The sequence below is a fragment of the Plectrocnemia conspersa genome, unplaced genomic scaffold (assembly GCF_051122295.1).
Source record: "Plectrocnemia conspersa isolate PC_06_02 unplaced genomic scaffold, ASM5112229v1 ptg000013l, whole genome shotgun sequence".
NCBI classification, from domain to species: Eukaryota; Metazoa; Arthropoda; class Insecta; order Trichoptera; family Polycentropodidae; genus Plectrocnemia; species Plectrocnemia conspersa.
In genome coordinates, this window is record NW_028277177.1 from 5,892,420 (window position 1) to 5,920,122 (window position 27,703).

The 27,703-nt window shown below is 30.7% G+C and overlaps 4 protein-coding genes across 18 annotated transcripts in view; 2 read left to right on the top strand and 2 right to left on the bottom strand.

Annotated features, from left to right (window-relative positions):
- Positions 1-1,846: 1,846 nt before the first annotated feature.
- On the bottom strand, positions 1,847-4,370 carry mus81 (mus81 structure-specific endonuclease subunit). Its single transcript, XM_088201163.1, has 3 exons — positions 3,110-4,370; positions 2,404-2,827; positions 1,847-2,329 (listed from the first exon to the last, which is right to left on the bottom strand). The coding sequence occupies exons 1-3, from the start codon at positions 4,081-4,083 to the stop codon at positions 1,991-1,993; spliced, it is 1,737 nt and encodes a 578-aa protein (XP_088057289.1). The 5' UTR covers positions 4,084-4,370; the 3' UTR covers positions 1,847-1,990.
- Positions 4,371-5,874: 1,504 nt separating this feature from the next.
- On the top strand, positions 5,875-6,442 carry Sws1 (SWIM domain containing Srs2 interacting protein 1). The gene is made up of 2 exons (XM_088202336.1): positions 5,875-6,015; positions 6,081-6,442. The coding sequence occupies exons 1-2, from the start codon at positions 5,928-5,930 to the stop codon at positions 6,440-6,442; spliced, it is 450 nt and encodes a 149-aa protein (XP_088058462.1). The 5' UTR covers positions 5,875-5,927.
- Rad1 (Radiation insensitive 1) lies at positions 6,408-8,299 on the top strand. Its single transcript, XM_088202335.1, has 5 exons — positions 6,408-6,543; positions 7,324-7,559; positions 7,626-7,875; positions 7,945-8,076; positions 8,150-8,299. The coding sequence occupies exons 1-5, from the start codon at positions 6,445-6,447 to the stop codon at positions 8,270-8,272; spliced, it is 840 nt and encodes a 279-aa protein (XP_088058461.1). The 5' UTR covers positions 6,408-6,444; the 3' UTR covers positions 8,273-8,299.
- Positions 8,300-13,480: 5,181 nt separating this feature from the next.
- Positions 13,481-27,703, bottom strand: part of cpo (RNA-binding protein) — a 371,924-nt gene continuing 357,701 nt past the window's right edge. For 6 of the 15 annotated variants that reach the window (XM_088202533.1, XM_088202532.1, XM_088202528.1 and 3 more), the window contains 7 exons: positions 25,750-25,827; positions 24,888-24,941; positions 24,725-24,787; positions 23,147-23,291; positions 19,559-19,731; positions 17,800-17,969; positions 13,525-13,877 (listed from right to left, as the gene is read on the bottom strand). In XM_088202533.1, the coding sequence (XP_088058659.1) occupies positions 19,586-19,731; positions 23,147-23,291; positions 24,725-24,787; positions 24,888-24,941; positions 25,750-25,827 (486 nt within the window). In that variant the 3' untranslated portion in view covers positions 13,525-13,877; positions 17,800-17,969; positions 19,559-19,585. Of the gene's footprint in view, positions 13,878-15,660; positions 15,902-17,799; positions 17,970-19,558; positions 19,732-19,913; positions 20,093-23,146; positions 23,292-24,724; positions 24,788-24,887; positions 24,942-25,749; positions 25,828-27,703 lie in introns of those variants that run through there. The other 9 variants (XM_088202534.1, XM_088202524.1, XM_088202538.1 and 6 more) reach the window with 7 other exon arrangements.

Below are 27,703 nucleotides of genomic sequence, written 5' to 3' on the forward strand. Positions count from 1 at the left end.
TGCCTAATTAATAAAACATATAATTCAAACTGTATGGGGCCTATTTATTTAGGTTTATTATGCCCAAAACTTGGCGGCACTCTGGTAGCACTAACGTAACGGACTCTCTTGTCTTGTTGACGCTGGAGTTTTATTTGTATATAAATAAACAGCAATGTAATTTAAATCGTCAATAAAATACTGCTGCAGCGGCTCAATCTGTGTCTAATTGCGACCCGTCGCGAAACTGTTGACCGCTGAGATGATACCTGAGTATTCATGGAGTTAGTTCAAAATGGCCGACAGACACGCCGCTGCAGAGCCGCTTGCCGCCATCCCGCCGGAGCTTTCCTGGATCCGGATTCGAGCCGGCGGACCACCGAGATGATAGGCCTGCGCCCCCCCTCCTGGGACCAGGTGCCCCCATCGACTACCACCGACCACGTGACCCAGGAAGTACCCGGCACCTCCAACGTGGCGGCGCCGCCGCAAACCGAAGCTTAGCCGAACCACGTGTTACCCGACACGCATCCGTAGGGCTGTGCCCCCGCGACTTGGAGCCCCTAACGCATGTCCGGGGCCCTACATGCGCGTTCTGCTCGCGCCCCTTGGAGCCCTGCGCGCCGCCTGGGTCTACACTGGTTCCACGCCGCTTGGAGCGAAGCACACCACGCGCCGTTGGAGGCTGCACCCAGGGCCGGCCCGAGGGGCAGGCAGTACAGGCGGTCGCCTGGGGCGCTAGATCTTGTGGGGCGCCGTGATACCAATAAAAGGCGCAATATTCACTTTAAATTATCAAACAAACTTGTTAAATAATATAATCTGATATTATTTTTTTTGTATACACTACTGTGTACTCTTTAGATTATTTCACGCGTAAAAAATCGCGACGAAAAATAAACTACAAATTCTTAAATACCCACAATCGCAAAAAAGAGTTTGGTATTAAATATAATATTAAATTACTTTCATTTGAAATATATTTTTGCGCTCTTGTAATGATTTATTGAAGTATTAATAGGTGAGGGGGGGGGGAAATACGCAAATTTAGTTTTGGCCTGGGGAGCCAAATAACCAAGGGCCGGCCCTGGCTGCACCCTCGCGTCTCATGGAGCCCTACATGCGCCCCTGGAAACCTAAAAGCAGAGCCTGCGCCGCCACACACGTCACGACTTTGTTATCTTTGTGCCGCCAGCATTTAATTATTTTTCTTTTTTCAAACCAGCTCCACCGACCTTATCATGTGTAGAGCAGCAATGCCAAGCCCCCCCTTCTCTCGTCCTAATTAAATTTCGCAGTTATAAATTGCTAAGGCGAGAGTGGTAGGGGGCCTATTTATATATGTATTTATTTAGGTTTATTATGGCCAAAACTTAGGGGCACTCTAGTAATACTGACGTAATGGACACTCTTCTCGTGTCGATGCTTTCTGACTCGCATGCCGGTGTGAGCCCCAGGCACTCATTCACTTATAAACATGTAACTTCAAATCGTCTATCTGTGTCTAATTGCCAATCGTCACTTCCCCCCCTCCCGTCGCTAATAACTAAAGCGCGTAAAGGGAGCACAAATCGGTGATAAAGTTATACATCTGCTAATTTTGGAAGGGAGGTTGCTCAAAAATATTTTTTGGTTCCCCTGCTTTAAGCGATATAAAGAGCAAATAGATAAATATTTTCTGAGAATTGATCACTTTCATGATATTCAAATATGTACTAAATAAGGTGACCAGACGTCCTCAAAATTTGTGTAATTTATCCGAATATTTTAAATTTTTTTTCGGTAGTTTGGGTCATTATGTTGCTTTATAAGGGGAAACTGGTGTGGACCTTATAAAATTAACTATATTTGAATAATACAATTCTTATAAAATCAATTTTATTAAATTATTTATTGCATTGAATTAAAAAATAGTTTGTACAAGATTATGTAGTATATACAATTATGTAAGGCAATTTATAAAAAATATATTTCACAATAAAAGAAACTGATATAAATAAATTTTAGAAGGTCAGCAAAGCATATCGGATGTAAAATATCGATGAATCGATTTGCTGACATTGATACCAATTGAGTGCACTTTGTTATTGTGATTTATTTTACAAAGTAACTTTTCACAGCTTGCTCTATCTATGCCATCGTAAGTTTTCATCAAGTTTAGTGGAGTAGTATACAATGAAGAAATTGCTAAAGCCTTTTCGACGGATACACCTTTCAATTGTAGCAAATGTTTTATGAGCATGTCAGAAACTGTCGCCGTTTTAGTTTTTACCGACATTGCGTTAAACTCTTGGAATGAGACTAATGATATATGAGTACCTCTCGCCTTGCCTTTTATGAGTGATTTATTCTGAAACAATAAATAAAATATTATAATATATTTATTAAATTTTAATTTCGATTTGATATATTATAATTTCTTACATTATACTGATCTTCTAAATTTTTCGTCATCATTGCGAGGAATTTTATCGAGTTGGGTAACGAATCAGTGTAATGTACATCGAACCCGTCTTGGATCCTAGTATTTGCAATGGCTTGTTTCAATGTGGAAACAGGCAAACCTGTGTGTTTGATGTCTTCGCAAAACTCCAATAAGTAGATCACGTTTTTGATGCCACTTTGCTTCAATCGAAACTTTTGCTCGTGAAATCTTCCATCTTTTATGCTTTTTCCCAAATCGTCGATACGTTTTCTTTCCACGATGTAAGGCAAAACTAACTCATCCTTTGTAAGTTTATTTCGAGCTACCCATAGAAAATCTCCCACTTTTAAATCGCGCAATTCATATTTGATCATTTTGTGTCTTTCGAGTTCTTTAATCGCAGCTTCGTCCTTCTTGCCATTTCTAAAAAAAAAACATATTAATTATTAAAAGTTAGACAGAGAATAAAATAGTGTATATTGGGATAACACAAGTGATGTCTACAAAGTACTAGAAATTTTATTCTGTTGTTTAAGCAGTACTCACATTTATAAATGTGCTAATGAAAAAGTTTTTCAGAGGGTTTAAAAATTCTTAATAGGAAATACATTGATAAATGTGGTGTTTATTTTAAAGAAAATTGTAGGTTAATTCCTAAAACGATGTAAACATCCTTAGTAAATATATAAACATTTATATTATTACCCAGTTGTTTCTTTTTTGTCAACCAATAACAGGACATCAAAGCAACCTGAGAAAAATATACACGACTCCGTCTCATCTTCCTGTTCAAGCAGCGAAACTTTTGGAAATTCACCATCATCATTTGTAATTGGATGCCAATTAACATTAGGTAATTCATCATCGGATTCTTTAGCACCAAAAACTTTGTTACAATTAATAACTGGCAATCTGTCATCAGATTCATTCCGTAAATTATCATCAGACTTATTTATAACTATATTTGGTAATTCATCATCGGAGTCTTGACTTAGATTAATCACAACATGCTCATGCTTCTTTATATTATGTATTACATTTTGTACATGGGTTTCGTCCGTTAAATCTTCCACGACATCTTGGAGTAACTCAAAAGCGATGTTGCGTCCATCTTCAGTCAACGAATACTGTTTTTCACCAACAATATCTAATACTTTAACGTACTGTATGTTAATTAAGGACGTCAATTCAGAATTGAAATCGTTGCCGCATATTGATTGATTGAAATAATGTTCCGATTCACGCGTAAGTTCACTTTCGTTCAAATGTGATTTGAAATTGATTTTTTTCAACGTTCTATACAAAGCGACTAATATAGAGTATGCCAGAGATTTAGTCGGTGGTTTGTATCTTTGTGTTTTGCTTAACTTTCTATGTGATTTTTTAGGCGATCTGCTTCTTTTAGCTACTTTACGGGGTGGGCTAGGTATATCATGAATAATGTTGTGTTCAGTCAATTTGCTGTCTAAATAAGTACATATCTTCTTGCCGAAACCCTTGAGAATGGCACACTCACCTCCAGACTTCAAGACTAGAGGATATCTTCGGAGCGACATTAACGCTTCTTCGTATGTTGACCTTCCTTGCGTTCCTTCGGCATTGACGTATAATTCTTCCAGCCATTTTTCAAACAATGGATTTGGCTGCTTCAAGTGTAATTTAATACGTTTATTATCCATTATAAATATATGTTTTTAAACACTGGATAGATATAATAAGTAACGGTAAGCGCACAAACGATCGTCATGGTACTGTCAAAACTATCAACAAATATTTGGCCACAACACAATTAATTCTAGTTTTACATGGCTAGTGTAAATCACTATTATTTTTAATTCAGGTTGTTTCCATAAATCATGTCAAAGGTTTAGGGGGGGGGAGGGCTCATTGGAATTGTGACAGGGGTAGGGGAATATAATAAATTATTAAACATAGATTAGTCATTGATATGCGGCCATAACTTCCTAAATTTGGCCATAACAAATTATTAATAAAATAATAATTTATACACGTAATGCGAACAATCTAAGCAGAACAATACTTAAAAGATTAGCTAATACATGTTTATTTAAAGTATTATTTGCAATATTTGAAAAATAAATAAAACCCTCGAAATTTTCACCGTGCGGTAAAATAAATTACGATAATTTAAAAATTTTATTTGGTAAGATAATATCAAAAAAGCATTTCGAATTATTTGTTTAACCTTTTCCTTGTTGTGTTGAATAAATTAGTGGGTTACTGTGCTGTGTAGTCAATACGCATGCAAATATTAGTGATTTAAGCCCAGAATATTAATAAATATCGATTTAATTGTTCATAGTTGAGGTATTGCTGAAAATAAAAATATTCACTAGCTGAACAGTATAAACAGACAAATAGATAGATTTTATGAAAATCCGATAGCTACTGGTCGATGAGTTATATTTCCTTTCGATCGGTTGCGTGCTAAGTGACGAGAGTGAGTGAGAGAGTTCTTAACACGACTGAGTCCTCTCTTGCTGCTCATCTAGTGAAATGCAAAGCGTGCTGCATGCGACTGTTGTATACGTTTGCAAAAATGCATCTTAGAATATGTAGTACACATGTTTGATTGTATCAGTGAATTTATCCCGAATTTTCGACAAAGTAATTTTGCTGCGCCAATGAGTGATTATTATTATTTTATTCAATTCGTAAATATAGTACAAATAAATAATTAAATTTTTTACCATGTATTTATTATATTTATATAGATATTTAAATTACTTACACATCACAGATAAGGAAAGGTTACACCAGTGATTCTCAAAGTGGTCTATATCGACCCACAGGGGTCTATGATAATCTGCAAGGGGTCTACGTCAGCGAAAAAAAATTTGGGGGTCCACTGAAGTGGATCTCAACAACCACTGACAGTACCTATCTATTTACATTATAATCTTATAAAATAAAGACATATGCATTATTTATAAAAGTACATATGAAGTAAAAAATGTGTTATATATGTTTATAAAATTGTGTAAGTTGTAAGATGTAGGCATTCGCTTTGTGGTCGCAATACATTTTGAACATGTAAAAACCTGCACATAATGATATACCACCGTGATTCTCAAAGTAGTCTATATCGACCCCTAGGGGTCGACAACGACCTGCAAGGGGTCAATGTCAGTGAAAAATAAAATTGGGGATCCATGAGATGTAAATGTGGGTGACTTTATTTTTGGCTTTCAATGAATAGAATAATCCACATACACAGATAGTAAAAATCTTTCAAAGTGAGTAGAACGATACCATTTGTCAAAAACACATTTAAAGTTGATGAATTTGCAAAAAATCAATATCAAGCAAGCAGGGGGTCCACCCAAAACCGAAAAACATGGCAAGTTTAGGGACCTCTGGGTTACACAATGCTTATTTTTTATATTACCCCGCTTCGTGATTATTTATGGTGGTAACATTATCGTTTAAAAACTTTTAGCTCGTCCAAATGTCACTCGGTGTATTTATGAAACATTCTTAATTTTGATTTATTTTTGTTAGTATGAACTGTGTTAGTGTAAGCAATTTGTCACGAATAGTTGCTGAAATTCTGGATTCAGTGCAAGAAGACGTAAAAGTCGGCGAAGCCAGTTGCAATTCTTTCATTTCTAGGTTATATTTATAATGATTAACTCATAAAAAGTGGTATTTTTAGTTTCAGATGAAAGTATTTTAACTTTGCATTCTATTTTTGGAATTGTATTCGAACGCGCTGTTGAAATATACGGCAAGAACGGCGACTCGATAAACGTATACGTTGAAGAAAACGGTTCAAGGAGTATAGCCGAAGTTAAAGGCCATTCTTCTAAACACACGTATAGATTGATGCTAGATGTGAATTATTGCGAGTGTTCATCTTTTGAGTTTCATGTACTTCAAACTAAAACACAATTGACTTGTAAGCACGTGTTAGCTGTGCGTTTAGCGAAGATCACTGGCAATTTTACGAAACAAGTCATTACAGAGAATCAGTTTACTGCGTTGTTTCGATCTATGTTCTTCACCGAAGAAGATTAGACATGGAAAATATAAATAAAACGACAAATTACGATTTTACAGCCTTTTTCGAAAATGTTAAGACTTTATATTCAGTGTTAAAAGCTGTAAACTTTCAAGAGGTATATATTTTATTTATAAAATAATTAGCGGAACCAAAAAGAAAACCATTTGCATATTAGTGCTCATATACAGTGGCGATAAAACAAATAGGACATTCGCAGAATTATTGTGAAACACTGTATTAAGTATAAATTTATGACAAAATTACTCAGAAATTACAATTTTTTTATAAGTAATATATATTCAAAAAAATCGTCTGAAAAAAAATGAAATCAAATTCTAAATCAGCGACATATATTTTATTAATTATATAACAATAGATGTCTATTTCGATCATTCATTCGTAAGATTTGGAAAATCTGGAAAAATCCAATCTGTGATGATTGATCAGAATTATAATTATATAATCATCACCAATTCCGACCTTCCAGAAACGATAGAAATTAAAAAATGTGTATGTAGGCATTTTTTTCTAGATAAATATTTTTAACAATACATAAATATGTTCTTGTAGATATAGTTCAGTTTTATCAACATTAAACATTAATTATCTCCTTAAATATTAGTAAAAATTTCATCGTTCATAATTCTCATTTTGATTTGAGATAACCAAGAGACTTTTTAAACTCTTCAAACTATCATTTGCTCGTGCAAAAATTGAGTTTTCCTTTAGCATTACATTATGTAATACGAGTTTGTTCTTTAAGATGATTGTCTGCCTTCTGTGTTAAAAAATGATTCCCAAAGTATATTTTCAGAATCTAGTAAAAAGAATGGTTTTCTTTTCGGTTTCTTTATATATTATTATATTTTATTAATGTGTGATTTTAAAAATTTAGTCAGCCACTTTTCAAGCGTCGGGTCAGGGATTAAAAGTGACTGTTGAACAAAGCAAGTGTGTGCAAGCAACAGTTTATGTACCTTCAGATAATTTTTGGGAATTTCGTGTTGCTCGAGACATTGAATTCAAGATAAATTTAACAATTTTGACGGAATGTTTAAACATATTTGGCTCCGATGAAGAGTCTAGTTTGAAGATGTATTATAAATCTGAAGGATCTCCTTTGATATTATTGTTAGTTGCCTAATCTTATTATGTTAACTAATAATTTTATGTATTTTTTATTCTAATATTTTTAAGATTGGAGAATAAATCTAAAGATCGGACTGGCAACGATGAGTTTATTACCGACTGCGAAATAAAGACACAAGAGACTGACGAACTCATGTATTTTAAAGGCGACGACGATGTAACCGAATGCGCTATGGTCGTTCTCAAAAGTTTACACTTCATGAACATAATTGGCGATTTTGATAAATCTTCCGAAGTCGTCGAGTTTAAAATAACATCGGAGTATCCCCATATATGTATATCCACCTATGGACACTTGGTATTTGTTATGTCATATCTTAGAGAATCAAACGAAGTTTGAGTTGCTAATTAAAATATTTATTTCCAGGATAGATCGAGTGTGGAAATTCCTAGAACTTCCGAAGTGGTCGTTACGTTTTCTTGTTTGGAGAATGCTAAATTTAAATATAAATTTTCTCAAATTAGATTGACTTTAAAATCCTTGGCGTTGGCTACTAAGGTTGTAGTGATAATAAAATGTATGTATATTTTTTAAGTTGTGGTTATTTTAATTATGTTAAATTAACTTTTAGGTTGCTTTAAAAATTGATTCACGTGGCCTATTAATTATCCAACACATGCTCGATAAAGAAGAACACCGTCATATGTTTATTGAGTTTTACATTACACCTTTGTTAGAAGATGAGGATATTTAATAAAATAATTTTAATGAATTAAAAAAATATCTTTTCTTTAAATTACTTTTTCTTGTATTTGTTAAAAAAGTGGCAGTTTTGAGGCGATTAAAAATGAGAAATTTTAAATCAAAAAAATATTTTAAATACATTGTAAGTAATAAATATGATTTATAAATAATAAATAATCAAATAATACATTCGTGTCCACACCGCCTTTGAGGTAAAATGCAAGGTGTGTTTTTATTTAGACAGGATAGGTCTAATCCATGTTGTACCGATGTAATTGTTTGAACAGCCTCCTAGTGAATGGTATCAGAAGCTACTAAGTCCACCTCTGAATATCATCACTAGTCGGCATGCGTCTCAAGATTCCTCATTTTCGTCGTTGTCCTCTTCTACTGGTCGCCCAACTGCAATTTCCGGATCTCGTTCTGTAAAATCCAAATCTATCTTAACTAAGTTTGGATCTAGAAGTAGATCCGATGGATATGCTGACAAGCTGCTTCATTTGTAGGTGGAAGAGATGATAATTATCATCTCTTCCACAAACAACTCAACTCAACCAACGACTCCTTGCCAATTTTCTTTCAGTAGATTTCTTGCCGATGTGATTAGATTCGTCCTATTAAAATATCCATCAGATCAATATCTTTTTCAACGATGATGGCGGTCTTTTGTTGTTCAGATGCTGCTCTATTGCTTTTATGTTTTTACTGTAGTCTGAGTAAGCGTTAAATACTGTGGTATTCCTTAAGATGATCGTCAAACTTTTTGTTTACGGTTATTCCTTGAAAAAGTAGCAGTATACAGCAACTTTGCAGTAATTTTCTTTAATTGATCTGTTAGAAAGTGGAATAATTTTGTCTGCACGCTTTAATTTTATTTCATTAATTTTAACCATTCCAATGATGATCCCGTTATCATTACACTCTTATACTTTTTACTTACCATTAAACTATCTGTATCAATATATCAAAAAGGAAATAGGAATTAAAAGGATTAGTCAAATCAAAATACCATTAATTTTATACATGTTTATTCCCAATCTTTGGACCCTATACACATTATAGCTAATAATAGTACTATTAAAAATTAAGTTTTAAGTACAATCCAGGTAATACAAACGCTGAGGAATGCATCATCTGTACAAACATCCGGGCTATAACAAGTCTACAAACATTAATTTCAGGGTACTATTCAGATAATATTACAGTCATTTGACTAGTTTTGTTGCTATACATACATATTGCTTTATATGTATTCAAGAAATGTATGTTTTTAATTTGCGTGAGCGTGTGTATATACACATGATTTCTTTGCCCAAATATAATATTATTTATAAATATATTCATACATATATATAACAACTGATAAACGTAATCATGATAGTATTACCCGTGATGCATTTAAAATTTGCTTTATTAATAATTGCGTTATTTTTTCATCGTTCATGTTGTACTATAATTTTAATAAACATGTTCCTCTAATTTCGGATCCAACATGAGAATACATCAATTTTATAGTAATTATTATTACATTAACAGCTAACGTTAGCATGCAAAATAAACAACGACAAGATTGATTCATGACGAAGCGTAGAACTTTCAAAATAAGCTATATAAGAATAGAACATTTCGTAAAATTTATACGCACATCGAGTCGAACATATAAAACAAAGATTTCAGTGAATTCATCGTTGTTATTGTGAAACATAAAGTTAGAATTGACCATAGTTTGTATAGTCATTGTTTATTTTGCTTACACTAACCTACTTTTTTTTTATTAAATTTAAATAACTATTTGGTTTGAAATAAGCATTTGCTTATGTTGTTGTTAGCATGTAAACATATCTACATTAAGGCTATGATCTTTGTCATTATTAACATATGTTTTTTTTTCAATTTTTATCTCAATTTAAATAATAACACCCTCGCGTTTCACAAAACAGGTTATATAAAGGGTAAAAATTCACAATTATTGACACATTCAATTAACGTATCAATATAATATATTTTTTCCCTTACGCTTTGTATGTAATAAATCAAAAATTGTCACATGTTCGATTTTACATAATTATGTACGTGAATTTCCAGAACAGACAACACCGATGGATATCAACAATTTAACTAATATCACTTTTTATTCATTATTCAAGTCTAACATTTTTTTTATAAGACATTTTACCATAAAAGGGCAATTCGTTAGGTAGCTTAAGTAAATCTTTTACTTTTCCTTTAAGTAATATGTAAAAAAACTATAATATTACTAGAAAATTAGTTTTATAAATTTGTTAATTACTTCACTGACCGGGAAGAGTCCATTTTTATCATGGTACGATTTAGGATTCATTACATGCTACGTTACCACATCGTCGAATAGTTAACTTCGTTAATATATTATAATATTAAGCAATTTTTTTTCAACATTATACAACGTAATTGTTTAAAAACAAGACGCAATATCCATAAGTTTCATTTTTTATTTTTTTTAATATTATCATTAATAATTAATAATTATAGAATTCTTATCGTTCAATTTAAGATTATAAGGGGCACAGATCTGATATGTTTAGATATGTGGTGTTTGTATGATATACTTTATATTAATTCTAACCTAATGCAAGAAGGCGTTCAACTGGCTAGTTTTGTTTCACCACCGATTACTTTTTTTTATCACATTATACATATTTGTTTTGATGCATCCTTGAATGGATAAAAAATCTGCAGCCGTTCGTATAAAGGGCGCAAATAACACACTTTACTTTTAATATGAAAAATATGTTCTTACTAGAAAATTATATTAAACTATTCAAGCGATATTGAGAAGAAGATTTTGTATAAATAATCAATTATTATTAACTCAAATCAAAATACTTGCAATAAAAATATGTTATCAACATACAATAGTCACAAAATGACATTGACATTAAAATCACAATATATTCATTCTAATTATTTTTATCAATTAAAAAAAAACAACGGTATATCATCTGAAAACATTAGAACAATCATAAGTTACTTTATCAAAGATATAGTAGATGTTGCATGCAAAAATAGTAAGATTAGCATTAATCAGGTTTACCGTTCAATAATATTACATTTTTTATATATATATATATATATTAATGTTACTAAAAATTGATTATCTAGAACTATCGTAAAACACTAGCTATAAGGTATTCATATATTTTATAGATGAAACATTTTTTTAATTAATTAGGTTATTAGTTTTTTGATTAATATTAAGCTGATATGTTTAATGTAGTCCCCGTAAGTTGCCGCTTTTGCAGCCGCGGTGAGTCGCTCACTAACAAACAATCTACACACACATTTGGACGGAATCATTTGTGGGCACACCGCTGCGCTTTACTTTGATAAGTAACCAGAAACAAACTGTTTTTTTTTAATAAAAATTGATCAGCAATGATTGTCTATAGCGGATTCTCTTTGTATTTGAGTCAAACTATTAAAACGAACGATTGGATCAAGCAGCGTTGCGCCCACGTATAAAGAGATCAACTCTAACAAGTTTCACCTGTCTTAGTAACAATTACATAATAAAGAATAATATTAAGATGTATATTTTTATAAATATATACTTGTTAACAAAGTTTAATTATAAAAAAATTACGAATTCGTTGAAAACGAAAATACGCTAACGTATATTTTTCATATATGTATATATGTCATCAATGAATAGCCAAAAAACATGTATGTAATATGCTTCGTACATGTTTAAAAAATTATGATACATTTATATATTGCATACTATCATATCACATCAAACCACACACATAAGCTAAATATTATAATTGAAACAATTCATATTGAGATTAGGGATAAAAATAGTTCATATTATAAAATTTTTGTTAAAATCAAATCGAATGTTATAATTGATTCAACATTCTTAAATTAAATTACCTTGTTACAAATTATAAGTTAAGTTTCATACTTTTAATCAATTTGGTAACATGATAAGGTATTAATTGTTATAAAGGCTTTGAATATGTATATATATATAAATATACACAGGGCTACCGTATATTAGGCAATAACTTTAAAACCAACATATTGTGGCTCGATAACCCTATATTTATTAAAATAATTGTGTGTGTGTGAATTAACAAATGTCCTATGCAATTAAAGTCCTTTTTCAGACAATAACATCCAGTCCTTTGTATGACGAAAAGAAAATCTATATAAAACCTTTACATATAATCAAAATCATACAGTTTTACATTAAATAGTTACATTAAATCTTTTTTTTACTATATGATTTAATTTTTGGTTTATTGCTATTTAGGTTCTCTCTACTTTTTCTAAATAAAACAATTACAGGTTACACGATTTCCCTTTTTTTAAACACTAGACTACACAAAACGAAAATATATTATTTATACATAAATTATATAAATATCTTTTTTTTATATATAAGCATGATAAAAACAATGTAAGAAAACCAGAAATTAAAATTAATTAATTGCCAGCTAGTATTACACTTCTAAATATAATTATTCTACAGATTATGATAATAACATTATAATTAATTCTCAAAAGCTCGACAAGCATGTTTTTTTATATACCTTTTCTTGAAGGATGCAATAATGAAATTATTAATATGAATATATATGTATATATATTTTTTGTAAGTATACAGAGCCATGCTTAAGATCTTTGAAGCCCTAGGCATACAGCGTAATTGGCGCCCCCACATGTTTTTAATTAAATTAGGTGTAATATCTAATTAAAAACCCAAAAAACGAGAGCACTAAGGGCATGGCTCTGTATATGTACGTTCGCCCATAATTTTTCTTATTGTAAGGCAATCTTTTAGTCATTAGTTTTTAGAAAAGTTAAAGTGAAATAATGGGAAGATAAAAAAGAAATAACGCAGGCACCTGACTTCAGCCTTGCTCCTATCGGAAAGATTGTTGTGTAAATTTGAATAGTAAAATGTTGTAGGAAAGAATTTTTCTTATTCGCTAGAAAAAGTAAATTAGAATGTAATTGATGAATAAAAATTGACGTGCATAATTGTAAATTGTAAATTAATTGTAAACGATCATAATTGACACAGATATAAAATTACTTTCGTAAAATATAAATATATAAAGGTATAATATATATTAATTTTTTTTAACAACTTTACATATAAGGAATGTTGACGGGCCGAAATTAATTTAATAAGTAATAAAAAAATAATGTAAAGTAATTTACAAACAACATTGTAATAATACTTTTATTCCTTAAAAGTAATTTTTGAAGGGCACCTTTGGTTTATAGCTTATGTCAGAATAATTATTTATAATAACATTACAATAAATAAAGCCGCAAACGTCGAGTTGTAAAAAAATTAATATGTAACATTATTTTATATTATTATTTTTTTCATCTTCATCGTATTCAATTTAATTAATCGACGTTTTGACTTTTGATTCAGTTCAACTACAAATTTTAAAAATTGATTTTTAAATAAATAACAACATAACATTAACTTAATACATAACATACAAAATGACAAGGTTGATGATGATAATCTTCTGCTCTATATGGAGCCGGCTTGTCAGGTAGTAAGCTGTACATAAGAATTAATGTTGTTCACTCTCTTCTCCGATTTTGGGTCCCTAAAACGAAATAGCAATGTTAGTACAATTTTTGAAGAAATAGTAAATATATAAAATAATAATAATAATATAAATGTGTAATATCAAAATGTATTTGATTATTGCATTATAATGAAGTTCCTAAAATATCAATATTTAATTTTGATTATAAATATATATATATATATATATATATATAATTTAATATTTAAGGAACGTTGAGTAAAAGTTATCTTTTTATTTTTTATGTATTGATGAAATATTGTTAATATACAGATTCTTTGTTATTATATTAGTGATTTATGTTACAATAATATGAGAGATACAAAAAAGTAGTTTACCTAATATTACACACAATAAGAGATATTTAATTTCACTTCAAATGTATTTGATAAAATTAGATAAATTATAAGCAATTCACACATAACTCTTGAAATATTGACTTTTTCAATAATAAAACTATAATAATATGATGTTTTTAATATCATTAAAGCAAAAACACTTATCGTTGCATGGCCTTTTTGTATTTGATGTAAAAAGCTACAATGATAGTAACTAATATAAATATTATTTTTATTGTAAATCATTGGGAGTGTATTTTAGAGCATGCATGGAAAGAAAAAGATGTCTTAAATTTGCCCAAGCAACTTAAAGGATTGTCCCTGAGATTTATTTATGGTCACTGCGAAAGCAAGTTTTGCTGAGGTTTTCAAAGTAAGAAGGCATCTAATTCGGTATTAAGAGATTTAGCTTATTAAACACTTATTATTTCTGTTTGGTTAGCATAAAAATGTATTCAATGAAATATCAGAAAAGACAAAAAAAATGAACTACCAAAATCTAAGACTTTTGTTAGCCAGACCTAGTTCAGTAGTCTCAGGGGTTACGGCCCATTAGCAGCTATGACCCTTACCTAGTCAAGCTTTCGCTTCAATGCACTGTGCACTCTGAAGCTCGGCCCAATCTCCTACCTGGGCTGTCGCGAGTGACAGCCATGGTCAGGTAAATCAGAGTGGAACTATGAAAATGGCCCACCAGTTAATTTTGATCAAACTATTACATATGAAATAGTTTATTAACAATCAAGATCAAAATGAGAAGTGATTTTATAATTTTCAGAAAATTCACAGTAGTTAAATAATCAGCGTTACACCACTAGTTAAATACCCGAAACAATTTCTACGGGAAATTAATCTCTACCCAACATTTTTGTTGAGTTGGAGTAGAATTTAAATTGTCATGGCATTCTATGCTACATAAATGGAGAATGCTACTTTTGGTTTTATACTCATCATATAGTATTTGATAAAAATATATGATATTTCTGCATAATTTATACATAAAGCCGATGCCAAAATAATTCTATACTATAATCTAAATTACTTTGCTTGAAACTGTAACATAAATCACTTATTATAATAGACTAAGAACTATACAATATTTTTAAATGAATAAAATAAATAATTAGTATCTCGATTAGTAAATTTCTTTATAAGAGAACCTTTACCATTTTTGTTATATTATTAATATAACAATTTTGGTTGTAGTGAATTATATAATCAACCGTTATTGACTTTACACGTAATACTAATACATACACCAATTGAAATGTTGATAATACAAGCAATATAGGATATACATACATATATGTGCGACATATTGTTTATTACACAAAATAAATAAGCATTCAGTATAAAAGTACTATGTTAATATATGTTGCAAAAGGAAAACTTGCATTGTATCGATCATTGTATTAATCACACATTTCCTTTTGCAACATGCAAAAACATTAAGATGTTCATACTTCTAGGGATGCGATGTTGTGCCAGCCGTTATGGTAAGCCGCGCTTTCGGTGGCTGCCATTTTAGACTTTGCGTATTCGATTCTTATAGCCCCGCGATCAGAGCTGAGGAGGAATGTCCCCTGAAGGCTTGCCATAGCGTTGGCCGCACTCTGAACGTCTTGGAACTCGATGAAGGCCACAGGCGCCTGCGCCCCCCCCGGCTGCTTTGCGAGCATGCGCAGGCGTGAGAACCCCGCGCAACTGCAGCCCGCCACCGTGCAAAACAACAATAAGTGATTGTGATGTGTCGTGCAACATTCCTTATGTGAAAAAGTGGTGTTTACAATAAAAATAAACGGAAACGAACGAAACACGTGAGACCGAAGAGATGTAATACATAGTGCAGTGCAGCACAGTGACTAGGGTATAAAGCTCATACGAAGGGGGTGAAACAAACGGAATATGGTTGATCATACTGGCAATAGGAATTGTAGTATTATTTTTATTTTGTAAGGATGTGCCACGAATATTTCTACAAAATTAAATCTCCATTTTGCTTTTACATTTTAATAAAAAAATAAAAGGTAGAAGTTAAATTTTTCTTTACGCACAAGCCTTGGTGCCCAAAAATGCTCTATGATTTTTTAATATACTCATAAATCTTCTGGATTTTAGTAGATGATTGAATCTTATATGAAAAGTAGTATTCAAAGCGTCCTTCGATAAAGAGATGAATTTTTTGTTATCAATCACTGCAGCAATGGATTTTGGTGCTTGGACTATTAGATGTTAACTAAAAGCTGTGAAGCTTCTTCAATTGAGCATTGCTCTTTTTTTTCTTCTAAAATACTAAACCAAAATGTATTTAAAGGTAACGGAGATATTCATATTATATTTTGTAGCAACATTCATGCCTTACTAATTAAGATAAACATATTTATTGGAGTGGCATTTCAAAATTTGTATAAAAATTTATGTTTAAAAATTAAAATATATCATTGTTTACGTCACATGTATTAAAGTGACTCGTGCAATATCGTAGGTATACATTATGGCAAGAAAGTATCTAGATATGTATTTAAATTTAACTTTTGGAAGCAACGGTAAGTCAAATGGATCTGTTATAAGTATGATAATAGTAAAAATACAGATATGTCCATAACGAGACATGTATGAAGCTATATGTTAAATTCAATCAGTTCACAATAAAGAGAATTTATATTAATATTTTATCCATAACTTCACAAATTGCAGCAGAGTTTTTGATTAGAATTATTATTAATACTCGTATTGGTTAAAAAATCATATTTATAAAATTACACATTTTATTAACTAAAATGTCAGTGTTAGTATTGTATCTTGTTTTTGGGAATATATAAATAACATCATATTAAAACAAATCGAGCATTTTGTAGTTCAGTTATATAGCGGTTTCATCTAAATTTAAGTGATTCAGCATACACATTTTAATATATGTATTTCTATTGTATTAATTAAATATGAATATAAAACAAGACAGTATCGAAAGTTCTACTGCTAAGTTCAATTGAATTTAGATTATATGTATTTTAAAAATCAAAATTACAATTGAGCCGGAAGCCGATGAATACATTAGCTCAAAAAATCATTAAAAATCATATTTTAATTGACTTGGCTAGTTTTAAAATTTATCCATGAGTGTTTTAAAAAAACATAAATATAAAATCATCATTAATTAGGATATATAAATGGAGAGTAATCAAAATATTTTCTCATGACGGATAATTTAATATAAATCGTGCAAAAGGCAATTGTTTAATATAAAGGAACTCTCTTGCCATATTCATTAGATTAAAGTATAATTATGTGCGGAACAATACCACTGTTTTAGTGCACTACTCATAACATAAATAACTATAATTATAAACATATTTAAGTCGAAATACGTCGGATTTCTCGACAGTCTCAAATTTTACACACTTATAAAGAAATTTATCCTATCTTATTGATTATATTATTTATTTGTGTGAGTTGTATTAATATTTATATAATATAAAATAATGTATGTATGTATATAAGTTTAATTAAGCATTTTTATATATTTGGTTATAATGTATTATAAGCATACTATGAAGAAGTTTGTGTGCAATAGTGATATTTTGTGTAGGGTTTCAACTGACCTACTGAATATTTCCTTGAGCTCATGCTCTGACACGAACTGGCCCAAGTTTGCTACAAAGAGTGTAGAGCAGGGCGCAGCTGAAGGTACAGGCGGCATTGGTGCACCTACACCTGCAGGCGAGCCCAGCGCTGGTGCTGGCAGCAGGCACGACCCCACCGACAGGGGGGGCTGAACCAAAGCATAATAAAAAATAAGCTTATTGTGTTGTTCGTTATTACTATTTTGTATATAAAAGAAATGTACATAAACATCTTATCAATAAATAATATATAAATAAATTTAGAATTATCACATTGAACGACGAAGGTTATGATTTACAGAGCGGACACAAAAATGTACTTATTGTTAACAATGTATCTCATAATCCAATAAATAAAAAGTAAGTACATTTAATTTTATTGTATAAACATTACACAGCATACGCATTTCTCGTAAACGATTATAAGATATAGATCTAAACGATTAAAAAATGTAAAGAAAATCATAAATCTGTGAATTTAAATTTATTTGATTTCTAGTCAATGTATGTTCATTATAGACGCATTATTGTGCTATCAATATCTTTAAAAAATTGACTTCAAATAGTCTGAAATTAATTCTTAGAAATTTGGTTAAGGGACAGCAACATGCCACTGTTAAGCAAGTTCAAAGAATTGCTTAGATAATTGGAAAACCACTGCATTTCTTTATGTTTAGCAGGCGTTTGATAAGGTGTGCCATATACATATTAAAAAGAAGCTCATATTTGGAAAGTATATACTTTAACATCAACTACAAGGAGGAATGTAAATACATCACTCAATTTTTGAGCTCCATAAGTTGCAGTTGTGAGTTGAAAACCACATAATACATAGATTCATATTTAAATTATGTAGTGATTTGTATATATAAATCACTTATATTGTAATAGCTTTAATTAGAAAAGCGTTTTTCGGTCATTACACTCCAATTTGAATGTCGACATAAAAAAATGTTGTCATTTATTTGCGGGCTGGAACGAAGTGTAACCGTACCATTATAATGTGTGTTTTCAATAGATAAAAAAGAAAACTAATATGTAGCACAAGTGAAGAAGTACATCACTGTTTGTTTTTAAGAAGTAAATTAGGTTTTAATCAATAAAATGTCTTTTTAATAAACGAAGCTTATTTTTGAATGAAAGAGAACATGTGTTAAGATACATGGAATCTGAATAAAAAAAACATTGTTTTATTATTATTATTAAAATCAGATATTTAAATCATATTGTAAAGTTTGTAATGTAATACGGTGTCAATTTTTGTGTCCACTCTGTTAAAAATAAATAAAATACATAATTTATATAAGAAAACAACAAAGAAGACTTAGGGCTAAAATTGATTTAAATGCCATATAACTGATTTTATTATTTAAGTTTATATTGCATATATGATATTATAAAATACATTCATAGCAGTAAATGTGTTTCGTCTTCATTCCTATGACACATTGAAGATCATTGCAAGATTTTAATATTGATATGTATCTAATGTATATGGAAGATTAAGTTATAATCTTCTATGAACAGTGAGCAGAAAAACAAGATGAAACAATTTTTACACCGTCACTACATTGAATATATACATGCCATTTAGTTACATCAAGAAGATTGTTAGAGGCAGATTAGAGTTACATAAACATTAAATGTTATCGTTTAATTCTCCATGCCAGATGTAATGTTCAATGTAAAGTTAAGCCAGTATGATTAATTGTGTGGTGTATTATGGTTATTAGCTTACATGGTGGTGTGGTCGATCGGCAGCTAGTCAGAGGTAAGAACGCACAGGCGGCAGCTGCGGGTGCAGGGCCGGATGCACTAGGGCCGCGTGCTGTAGCCCCGGTATCTGGTCAGCGCTGTACAACGGATGCGGCCATAGTTCGGCAGCACCCGGGAAAAACGGACTCGCTAGCTCTGAAGAAAGAAACGGAAACATTAGCATTGCAAAGGTAAAATTATATTCAATAAATGATAAGTAGACATGTAATAAAATTCTGCTAGATTGATTGTATAATGGGTACAAAGTTATATTCGTTAACAAATAGTTTAACCAAATTTTGAAATATAAGTTATTAACTATGTAGTATCTATTTATGCACTTGAACGCTAATAAGTTTTCTGGGAGATATAAAATAAAGTATAGAGCTTTTTCACTATCGCTTTTAAATGCATACAAATATAAAAATATACAGATTTGATTATAAAATACCTGATTCAACGTAATGTTGTTGACAGTGTTGCAAACTTTGCTCAGTGCATAGTATAGATCTAAATACTAAGGAAATAAATAAAAGGAATTGTTAATTTAATATTAACGAAAAACTATAATATTTTAATTAAATGGTTTTGATTAAATTACTATCAACAGTTTATTGCAATACTATGTTCAGATGTAATAAAGTTGTTTCATCACATCTAAAGTGATCAGTATTCTTCAGTACCATAAAAAGAGACATCTCCATATATATTATGTGTGCACTTCTAATGTATAAAAAATCTTATTAATTTTACTTCTAAGAAATAAATATTATAAAGTAAAATGATATTTTTATATAATGTTATCTAAACTATATAAATTTGGTAATTTTTTAGAATAGATATTTGATCAAAATACTAATTCTGTGTTCATGTCTTATTTTGGATTAAACTAGCAGAATTTCATTATAGTACTTCATCAATCTTAAGCTTAAAGGATACAAGACTATATCTCGATAATGTTTTACACAAAAAACCCAAATATTAATTGTTTCCTCTTCAACGTCTAAACAAAGATGTGTCATAATAACTGTCACATTCAGACCAAATTAATATCATATTTAATTAAATCCATAAAGAACAACAGCAATAAAGAACTTCATCAGTCATGCTTTATACACAGAGAATGTTAAATTTTAATAAGAAGCAAAATAATTAATTAGCTTCTTTTGCATGCTGTTTTATGTATATCATTACTTTCAGACAAATTTATCATTGTGCGGACGATATAACAAAAAGCTCTTGTGCAAGTGGTATTATCAAATATATATTATTTATACTCGTGAATTGTTAGCTAGATATTGAAATTATGTAATGGAAAATATTAATTTAATCAAACATTTGGTCTGAAAATATAGTTTAGTAAAATATTTTACAAGAAAAATTTGTAAATGATTATTGCATGCATTTTTTAAATATATGTGTAACGGTTTTGAGTACCTATATAAAATAAATTTTGTGTAAATGTATTTTGATCTGTTAAATGCTTTAGTCGGTTAAAAGTTTTGGGTTATTGTATTTACATATAAATACACACTGTTTTAATAATAATTTAACTTACCAGAAATTAAACTTATTATTTTTCACAAACTACTTTATTTTTTTGTATTTATGATTAAATATAAATAAAATAAAATATTTTTATAATATGTACATACATATATTAATAATTATTAAAATATATATTCACATTAGTTTTGACGTATCAGCGCTTGTAAGAAAAAGCTATTGTGAATAACACGTGTAATCATATAATATTTATCTTCTTTGAAGCTTGTACATAATGTGACAGTGTATACATAATGGTGATTTTAGCGGAAAAACTATGCTCATTGATGTGGTTTGTGCTGATTTATATATTGTAGGAGGCTGGATGAAATTTACAAGTGTGTATTTTGCAATGTTGTACGTTAGGGTAAATAATATATGATGGGACGATTTAGAAGTGTTTGGATGATACATCTTTGTATAATATATAATTTTATAGTTAGAACAATGTTAAATATAAGTTTGTTAGTATCACAAAAATAATTGTCTTGTAGAACATTTAAATGTGCACATAAATAGCGCGGGACGTTGCATCGGTTATTATTTTTCAATACAATTTGCTATGAAACCATTTTTAATTTCTACAAGTAGAACTACTAAGTTAGGCAAATTTATTTATTTATTACAAATTTGACCATCATATGACTTAAAAGAATAACTAATGTGTCACAATGCTTTTGTAAAAAATCGTTCAAACATTTTATATGCATATACGTCAGCTCAAACATATAGTGGCGCACACCTAAAAGAGATGTGTACAATCCTACATAAATTATTGGCAAGTTGGATTGCTTTTGTAATGGGAGTGCTATTGAGCGCTGATGTCCAGGCTATGACGGTTAGAATAAAGGATGCAATCAGGACTCTCTAGGGTATTCTGGAACCCGCAGCTCAAAAGCATCGATGGATTGTCTACACTGCTCCTCAGCAAATTTAAAAAGTGCTTCATTTTATCTCAATGCTCTTAGAAAAAAGGCATTAAGATACAAATACAGATACTATCTGTATTCCCTCTTGTACATATTTCAGAAATTCAGTATAGACTATGGCAACTGAAAGTCTGTATAGACTATGGCAACCTGCATTGTAGAATCGAAGGATTTTGTCACTGCCTTTAAGAGGTATAAGTTGGTGCCCGTGGAACGATGCGGACGAAAACCATGTTACTGGCACACTAAGGACTCAGCTTAGAAAGTAATAACAAGCAAAAATATTTTATTTTTGTCTGTAGTATTATAGAATAAATGTTTTGCTCTGAATTATGGCAGCCTGTGAATAAATGTCATTATGTAGATATACAAATTGTAAGAATAATGTGATTTAGTATATGCTGGATTTTTAAAATATAATAATTAATCTATATGGCGATACTCGCCTACGGGTTGGCACAGAATATTTATATAGTGCCACTATAAACTTAATCAGTAGATAGGGACACAAAATACGCCAAGAAATTCTTTTTGACATATTTTATGATTCTTGACATACATATTGTGATATTGTGAACAAGGCAAATATAATGTAGCACGTCAAAGGTACAAAACCTTGCATTAGTTGTGAGAAAATAAATAAATTTAATGAATAAATACATTCATTTACAAAAGTAACCTCTTTGTTAATCCACATTATGATTTCATATAGCAAATTGTATTGATAATTAGTGTTGTTATAACTTAATTCATACAAAATTGACTCCGATTTAACTTATTTGATTTATTTTTTGGGGTTTAATTGAATTTATTTGCGACGGTGGTATATTTAAACTATATTAATGGATATACACTAGGAAATGTGATGCAATAATATAACCATAGTAAAAAAAACATACTATATTCACTGGTGAACAATAAGAGAGGATACTGTTTCATGAGATTTAATCATAAGTTGTTGAATATTATTGCATCTTTTTTTATTCGACATATAAGAAAACGTAAGAATATGTGATTGATATGCTTTGTGAATATTGTTTAGGGTATTGTGATTCAGTTTTCTTGTACGTCGAAGTGGATAGGGCAAGGGTACTTACGTCCAGTGAGTGGGTGCATCAATGCAGGATGTGCGGCGGGCGCGGCTGTAGCAATCGCCGGCTTCGGTTTGCTGACCTTGGTGTTGCTTTTGGCAAACTCCAGTCGTATTGTTTGTGGCATATCAGGATCAAACCTGACACCTTGCTGTGAACATTTGACCGCCGCAAAAGCGGTACGATAAGAACTTTGTTGCTCTCTAAAGCTTGTCACATCAAAATTTCAATATACAGTAATACAGATCTTCCAGAAATCAATAAGTATATATGTATAAATTTAAAAGCAATTTAATTTAAAACTAAAACGGAAGATCTTAGATTGTAATACATAAAGGATGATTCTCAAATATTGATGTAAATAGACATGTGAACATCTCCGTTATTGTGATTATTGAGCAATGTTACAACAGGCTGACTGTAGAAAACAAAAGATACAATAGATCAATGGGCTGATCACTGAACAGCAGTTAAAAAGAAGCCAAGCTTTTCAGCAAGTTATTTCAATTCAGAAAACTAACCAATTATATTTGAGTTCTGCAATAAATTTCACGGAACATTATGCAACTTTTCAAGTTTAACAAGCCTCACTGATCCAGATTTATGGAGATATTGTAAGAGATAATAAGCTACTCAAATGGATAGATTGAAGTTCACATTGTACATTTGAAATTGAAACACTAAAACTAATCTTTAAACAATTAAGCAACAGAGGTATTCACATTCATTTTTATAGCAATTATCACGAATCACTCTTTATATATTATGTAACTTAACGATTTAGATGATTCTGAAATAGGAAATCTTAATACAATAATTACATCGATACTTGCCACAGCATAATATGTGTGTGATTAAACACAGTGCTGGGGATGTGAAGTCAAATCTTAATAAATAACCACATCATGCAAATCTTTCATATGAACCACGCATTTTTAATAGATAATTAAAGATACATGTTCATGTGAAAAGATAGGTTGAGATTATACATAAGGGTTTTTATTATTATTTTTGCTCAAAATATCAATAGCAGCTTAAAGTCTTTATAATATACCTCTATTTTAAGGCAAGAACTATTTATTTGTATATATATAAATATTAATGTCTATGGTAGAAAGGCAACAGATATGCAAAATTAAGCACTGTAGAGGTATCGAAAGCGTATTTGTGAAAATCAAAGGTTTGCTGCTAAAATAAATATAATAGATGTAGATATATTATCACGCCAACTTTCAACACCGCGAGTGTGTATTTTTTTAAAGTAATTGCTTATAATTGATCAAAGCGTACTCAGCAATGTTGACGATGACAAAGAACCATGAAGCTCAACAGATTTATGGTTCTTTCAAGTTTAAATACAGTGCTATTGGCAGTTGAAAAACGTGAGGTTAGTATCATCAATACAATAAATATTAAGCATTGAAATTATTGATTATCTTTGCTTTTTTTATTGATATTAAAACATTAATGTTTTTATACAATTTTTGCCATTTTTATATGAAATATAAATATTAATAGAGAATATCCTGATTTTTTTATGATTTTAAATTTAATGTTATCTTAACGTTTAATTGTAGTACGTACCTGCAAATCCTGCTTTGCAGCTTCTGCTCCGGCACGAGTGTGAAATGTAACGAACCCAACGGGCTGAAAATATTTATTGTAAATAAATATACATTTGCTATAAATTATACGTATAATAATCATGAGCTAAATTGTGTGAAGAATATATTAGCAAATACATTACCGATGCTGTTTTTCCATTCTTGCTTGTAACTTTTAACAAAGATCCTTCGTATCCCTGAAAAATAAATAAATATATCCATTAGGCAAATACATGTTAATGAATTTTGTAAAATAATATTTAATTAAATTAAATTACTATGGCAAGGTATATTTGGCACGAAGGAATGCGTCATTTTGAAATAATCAATCGTTTCGCAGCTTTGTTTTCTTTTATATGAGTAGGTAGCAAAACCTACAAATCCTGTCGTTGCATGTTTTATGCAGAAGCTTTTGAATAGAACGGGATTCCAAGCACCACCAAAGTCACCAATGATTGGTCAAGAAACATACGAGAGTTCAGTCCTGAACTCAGCACCAGTGAAGCTTACGCCAAATTGACATGCACATTTCAGTACCTTTAGGCATGAAAAAAAGAGCCTGCTTTTCTTAAAAAGCAGGTTCTTTAGTCAGGTCGTCATACTGTGTCACCAAGCTTCAAAACGACACAGAGCTTCAGTAGGAACGATCCATCGCTTTTTACATAACCATATAAATAAGTAATTTGTAATAACATTGACTACAGTAGTCGTATACGATACATTGTTATAAAACATCAAGTGTAAATGTGTAGATGGCGTGAGTTTGGCATTGGAACCGTTCCAGACACTGTATAGTACGAGTATTGTCAAAAATAACCAGTTTTGTCCTGGGTGGTACCGTTTCAGCTATATCTACGCCTTTCTTTACGCGAAAATACGTACTACGTGGATGACATGCCATAAAAGGGTTCGGTTTATATGCACGATGATAAATGTTTTTTATACGCTATTAAGCTCATTTATGTATTCATGTATGTAATAAATTTCATTGATTGTGTTACTCACTTCATAAGCTCGAAATAGAAGATATAGCTCCCGTGGTTTAGCATCCATAGGCAGTCCACTTACGAAGAGTGTTCGAACCTGGAAATAAATAAAAAACATGATTAGTTATAAGAATATAAATTTACCCTTATATATGCAACTGAATTATACATTGAATAGGCACTGAATGCTGCGCAATAAGTAAAAATAAATTATGCGTCATCGATTCGCAAGTAAGACACAAAAATATTCGAAGTTAATGATTAGTGGATACAAAAGCAAAGGGATGGTTTTTATATAGACTGTGAAACTTCAGTATTTTAAGGATACATATAATTTTTAAGTAATTCTAAATGCATCTAAAAAAATAATTTGTAATTACTACTTATATTTAAAAGGTATTTTAGCAATATTGAAAGTTCAAAGCGCCCTCTATTTCTTATGACTTCATTAAAAGAATTTCTTGTACAAAATCAAATACTTGCATCTCCACCCTTGGTAACTTTCTTGTATTCCTTTTTCCGCCGTGTCGTGTAATTTCCAAGCCATAGTTTGGCAATAAGGAGCAGATGCTCAGGATGTATTTAAGTGCTCCTTTGTACAACACAACGTCGGAATGAGCAAAGTTTCAGACTGTGAAGTCATCTGTTGGTCGTTTTTTAATCTAACAACAAAGTTTAATCCTCAAGAATTCATAAGTAAAAAGCTACTCTTTAGTTAGTTCGGATCATATTACGTTAACTCTACTTGGTGCCCTTTGTCTCCTATGTTCAGCGATTGACGTTAATTTTTAACGTCTAGTCTCGTTCGCAAAGCCCTTATAAACGGCCCCTAATGGTATCTGACACCCTTACGAATGTAACAAAGTCGCTAATCTATACCAGCTTTGTTCGGCATGAAAGAAAAGCGCGAAAGACAAAAAAAGAGTGAAAGAAAGCCCCTTGCCAGACGCGCAATCAATATCTGAGACTTTTCCTTATTTTACGTGGTGTGTTACGTAAGAATGTTATGCCTAAAGCGGCCCAAAAGATCTTTAAAAGTCGATACCGTCACAATCTGATCGTAAAGTTCCGAACGATTTAATATTTTATGATTTATATTACTAGTCAAAATTTCATAGTTTTTTAATATGATTAATATAAGAATATTTTAAATTAAAATTAAGGTTGTAACCCGAAGCCCATCAATCAACTGTGAGTAAAAATATTTTCGGGAAATTGTCAGGAAAGTTTTCGTAATTAAATCAACGTTGGAGCAGCAGCAGCAGTAAGGTTACGACCATTTTATATCTTCTTTAAATATTTTACTTCAACTTTCGCAACTTTTCGCTTCTCGATTGAGCGTCTCTCCAAATATTTGGACAAAAATTCGCAAAGTTTGTAAAAAGTTGTAAATAATGGAGACAATGCGAGATTTGCTTCGGTATAAGTATTCTAAGTACAAAATAACGTTGGCCTCTGTTGTTTAACGTTTTGGCGAGCTGTAGATTGTTAGCTTATGAAGTAAAATACAGAGTGGTTCAAAAAAATTATAAAACATTACATGCGTAAGCTCAGAATTTTATTTAAATAATGAGATCGATTGAATGCGCATATTCCAGGATTATTTTGTTATTAAAAAATACATACATAAAATGTTTTTAGGAAGCTTTTAAAGCTTTCTATGATCTTTTGCTAGTTTTAAATTTAAAAACTTTTAGAACGTTTGCTAAGATTTTTGAAACCATTCAGTGATTCGTTTTAATGATTTTATACATAGCTGTTACAGTTTCAATGGCGATACAAAATAAGTTTTATTAGGTAATTTTAAGCTGACATTTTTTTAAGAAACTTTTTTATATTTTTGGAGCGATGTTTTGAACATTTTTTTAAATTTTGTAACTTTATAAGGAAACTTGTTGAGGTTTCTAAGATATTTTAGTGTTATGGTGCTTACTTTTTCTGCCACCTTTTATAGTTTTTATAGTATGTATGAT

What these genes read in the sequence shown, in the direction of transcription:
- Sws1 (XM_088202336.1), top strand. Translation starts at nt 5,928, where the DNA reads ATGAACTGTGTTAGTGTAAGCAATTTGTCACGAATAGTTGCTGAAATT. An exon ending in CGTAAAAGTCGGCGAAGCCA is followed by an intron (nt 6,016 to 6,080) that starts GTTGCAATTCTT and finishes TGGTATTTTTAG; the next exon opens with TTTCAGATGAAAGTATTTTA.
- Rad1 (XM_088202335.1), top strand. Translation starts at nt 6,445, where the DNA reads ATGGAAAATATAAATAAAACGACAAATTACGATTTTACAGCCTTTTTC. An exon ending in TATCCACCTATGGACACTTG is followed by an intron (nt 7,876 to 7,944) that starts GTATTTGTTATG and finishes ATTTATTTCCAG; the next exon opens with GATAGATCGAGTGTGGAAAT. An exon ending in CCTTGGCGTTGGCTACTAAG is followed by an intron (nt 8,077 to 8,149) that starts GTTGTAGTGATA and finishes ATTAACTTTTAG; the next exon opens with GTTGCTTTAAAAATTGATTC.
- mus81 (XM_088201163.1), bottom strand. Translation starts at nt 4,083, where the DNA reads ATGGATAATAAACGTATTAAATTACACTTGAAGCAGCCAAATCCATTG. An exon ending in GACAAAAAAGAAACAACTGG is followed by an intron (nt 2,828 to 3,109) that starts GTAATAATATAA and finishes TTTTTTTTTTAG; the next exon opens with AAATGGCAAGAAGGACGAAG. An exon ending in ATTTAGAAGATCAGTATAAT is followed by an intron (nt 2,330 to 2,403) that starts GTAAGAAATTAT and finishes TTATTGTTTCAG; the next exon opens with AATAAATCACTCATAAAAGG.